General features: G+C 36.0%; 1 protein-coding gene across 1 annotated transcript; it reads right to left on the bottom strand.

The window, feature by feature from the left end:
* Positions 1-2,362: 2,362 nt before the first annotated feature.
* LOC109166784 (protein FAR1-RELATED SEQUENCE 5-like) lies at positions 2,363-3,571 on the bottom strand. Its single transcript, XM_019315673.1, has 3 exons — positions 3,060-3,571; positions 2,588-2,966; positions 2,363-2,530 (listed from the first exon to the last, which is right to left on the bottom strand). Exons 1-3 carry the CDS (start codon positions 3,569-3,571, stop codon positions 2,363-2,365), a joined length of 1,059 nt encoding a protein of 352 aa, XP_019171218.1.
* Positions 3,572-4,150: the final 579 nt, after the last annotated feature.

Raw genomic sequence — 4,150 nt, 5'->3', positions numbered from 1 at the left:
TTAAATAATGAATTAATCTAATAATTAAAATAATGAATTAATATGTGATGCATTATGTTAATTAACGTGCAAATTATTAATCTTTCATTAATAATAATTAAATAATTAGATATATATAACAATTAAGTAAGAAATATGTTTAGGAAAATATATATATTTTGTTAATTAAAAATAAAAGAAGTTCACTACAAAATACAAATCTTAGTTATTTTGCATAAAAGAACTCAATTAGTATTGATTTTAGTTTTTAATGATGTGTCATCTCCTCATTCACCGCCGGTGTATAGCATCTATACACCGACGGTGCATCAAATATTAATCCATATATATATATATATATATATATATATATATATATATATATATATATATATATATATAGGGTTGAGTTCAAATGAGGACAACAATATATAGAGGACTGTGAGGACAAATAATGGGCACACAACAAATTTATACCAGGCACACAACTTAATACATAATGGCACACAAAAATAAATGTAAACATCAGGTTTCGAACCCAGGCTCTATAAATTAACAAATCTAGCGCGCGACATACAAACTGTGGCACACGAGTACATTCGGTCATGCACACAACATACCTGCTAATGGCATACACTACATATGTCCTCACAGTCCTCTATAATATACTTGTCCTCATTTGAATACACACACACACACACACACACACATATATATATATATATATATATATATATATATATATATATATATATATATATATATATATATGCATTATAAATTTATATTATAAATATATAAATAAATTAAGTAATCCAATTTTCTTAGCATGCATGCAAACAATTAAACCTCATGATTGATTCCTTCCTTCTTTTTCTTTTTGTACAGGCGTGTGGCTGTACGTGGAAGACATCTTCAAATGCGCAAAACGAGGAACTGGGTGGTGGAGGTTCACCTGAGTTTATTTTAAAGAGTGTATAAATAGTATAAACTTTTCTATTTTAAGTCGTTCATTCTTTCCTCCTCTAAATCATTCTTTAAAGTGTTATCAATGTCCATTCGTGGCTAATTTCTTTAGCTTGGTTTAGTGAATTGAAGCCTCGGATGGGAAAACCTCATGGCGCCTTCGTAATCTATCTCCTGCTCATTTTCCTCGTCTTCCTGCTTCTCGTACTCGTTGTCTTCTTCTTTTTCATATATCTCCTGCGGCGTTATACACTTTAAGGTGGTTCGTAGTTTTAGTATTTAAGTTGCATGGGCATCCCACAGGATCCAACTATCTCTTTGGAGATATATCTTCTGGTACCTTAATGCAGGCTTAACCAGAAGAAATATCTTCAAAGGGGAAGACGGATCATGTGGTTCGTTGAAGTAACTGAAGTACTAAAACCACGCCCTGGATTTGTTGGTGAAGAATAAATCGATGGAGGAGATATATGAAAAAGAAGAAGAAGACAACAACTATGAGGAGGAGGATGACGGGGAAGATGGGCACGAGATAGATTATGAAGAACAAGAAGAAGATAAGGAGGGGGACATTCGTAGCTGTAGTATTTTTTTTTTGTGGTTTTTGTTTAAATGTGTATTTACGTTTACAAACCAACGTAAATTATTATTCCACGCACCGAAGTGTTAATACACAAACCAATGCACATTCTGTTTCCATATTACGCATCTTAAAGTCATATGTCGCGCACGTTAAATGGTTTCCATTTTTTGCTTTTGCTTCAAGTCATTCAATAGTAAAATTAACGCACTTTAAGACATAATTCCACGCAAATTAAATTGTTACTTTGCGCATCCTAAAGGACTAAAATCGATGCACCTTATGGAATTGGCAGTTTAGTTGCAAATTATTTCATACACAAACAAACGCACTTTGAGTTTTGAAATCGTGCACCCTTGACTAATTTATAACGCATCTTAAATTAATATTCGACGAACCAGAGTGATAATACACAAACAGACGCACATTACGTTTCCAGATCACGCATCTTGAAGTCATATGTCGTGAAAATTAAATGGTTAATCGACGTACATTAAGCCTTTAGCATTTACAAATTTTTTCCTTTGGCATTTAAGGAATAAGCCATTCAATAGTAAAACTAACGCATTTAAAGACTTAATTTCACGCACGTTAAGAATTAATTTCACGCACTTTAAACTATTATACCACTCACCTTAATTCAAATCGGTTTCGGGTGAAACAAATCAGTGAAAGAACAAAGTAATGAATGTTAAACATAAAATCAAAGATCTCAAGCAGCAAAATCACGCACCTTTTTCTATTTATTTTCATTCTGACCTGTAAAAATATTTTGTTATGTTTTTTTTACCCTTTTGTTTGTCCTTATTTTTTGGGTTAAGTGGGCAAGTCCTGGTGTCATGTTGATCTCCTCCTCCTACCTTCTTCTTTTTCCATTGCCAACTCCTTGCTGCTTTTGATACGTTTGCCACTGCCCTTGTTCTTTGCATGCTTCAGTGGAAGTATATTGATTTCTGAGATCTCTGTTGATCCGCAAAAGGATTCTATAACAGTCTTCCTGCTATGCTGAGGGGATAACTTTTCTTTTCCTTATATTAGAAGCTATTTTTGTTCATTAATCACTTGCAAAAATGCAGCCAATTGCTCCATGTTTGAATTTGCTAGATCAATACAACAGTGTATATCAACCCAAAGTTTGTTCAGCAACACCTTCTTTTCATCCTTGGGTCCATTTTGATCATAAATGACACCATCAATTTCAAATGTAGCCTTTAAAGATGCATCCTTAGTCCATCGATTAACCACATACTTCAGAGGTATCTTTTCAAGGTCCTTAAAGACCACGAATATGTGTCTACACAATAGTCCAACCATCTCAAACATTTTGCAATTACATGTAGCCTCTTGTTCATTTACATTGTGCACCACACTAAATATTCTATCCCTTCCATCCATAATCTCATAGTGTAATATTCCAGCATCTCCTCTAACACTCAACACCCTATAAGTGAAGTAGGAGACACATATTTCAGCCTGAACTTGATAGAAAACAGTGACGGTATAGACAATTGAAGTATGTTTTTAGATTCCCAACGGTGTCTTCATATCTGGATTGTATCCTTCATTGTCACTGTTGTTTTTTGCATTAGTGTGACTCTGTGAATTAAGAGCACTGTCAAAGTTCATCATAAATTCAACTAGACTAGATTGCAGGCTCGTAAAATGACTATATGTGTAGTTCTCACTTTCAGAACGCGACGTAGTCCTAAGTAGACCTCCCATAAAAACATCCCTAAAATAGGCTGGGATCCAACGGTTTCTTGCCTCAAATATATGGGTAAACCAATTGTGATCAACTAAGTTGAACTTTTCCATGAGCTGTGTCCATTGTGTCTCAAAATCAGCAGGTTTCAAAGAAGATGTCCAAACAATGGAGTTTAGTTTGTTCTTAAACTCCTCATTCTTGCTCAATGTAAGACCAACATTTTCCCCAACTTTGCACATAATGTGCCACATGCAATAACGTTGCCTAGCTTGCTTGAAAACTCTTGGAATTACCACTTTCATAGCCGGATCCTGATCAGTAACAATTATCCTTAGCTCCATACCTATTGCCTTTGTGAGTAATAATGTTAATAATGTTTGTTATTATTATTATTATCTGTAGACAGGAATTAGTCTCCAACTGTTATCCTGATGTATAGGAGTAGTTAGAGTTCTAATCCTGATTGTAACTCTGTCTCGTTGATTGAATCCATTCATTTGTAATCTCATCTGGTATCAGTCCAGGTTACCCTCTCTCTCCAAAATGTCGACGAATTCAAGCGAGCGTACCGTTACTGCCGCTATCACCTCTAATTCGCTGGCAACTCCCACCTCCCTATCATCGGCGCACCACTTTGTGTCGTTGAAACTAACCGCAAGAAACTTTCTCTTTTGGAGAACACAAATGATCCCCTTCCTTCGTGGCCAAGGTTTACTTGGTTATGTGGATGGCGAGCTGCCATGTCCGCCGGCCGTCCTCCCTTCAACCACCACCGGAGATGAAGCCTCCGATGCCACGGTCTCCGCCACCACCCCTAATCCAGCGTATACGTTCTGGATCCAGCAAGACCAAGCGATCTTGTCCCTCCTCGTCTCTTCACTTGCCGACGAGGTGATGTACTTGGCGGTGGGGCGCAATAC

This window comes from Ipomoea nil, unplaced genomic scaffold, assembly GCF_001879475.1.
Source record: "Ipomoea nil cultivar Tokyo-kokei standard unplaced genomic scaffold, Asagao_1.1 scaffold3105, whole genome shotgun sequence".
NCBI classification, from domain to species: Eukaryota; Viridiplantae; Streptophyta; class Magnoliopsida; order Solanales; family Convolvulaceae; genus Ipomoea; species Ipomoea nil.
This window is presented reverse-complemented; position numbering and strand designations above follow the sequence as displayed.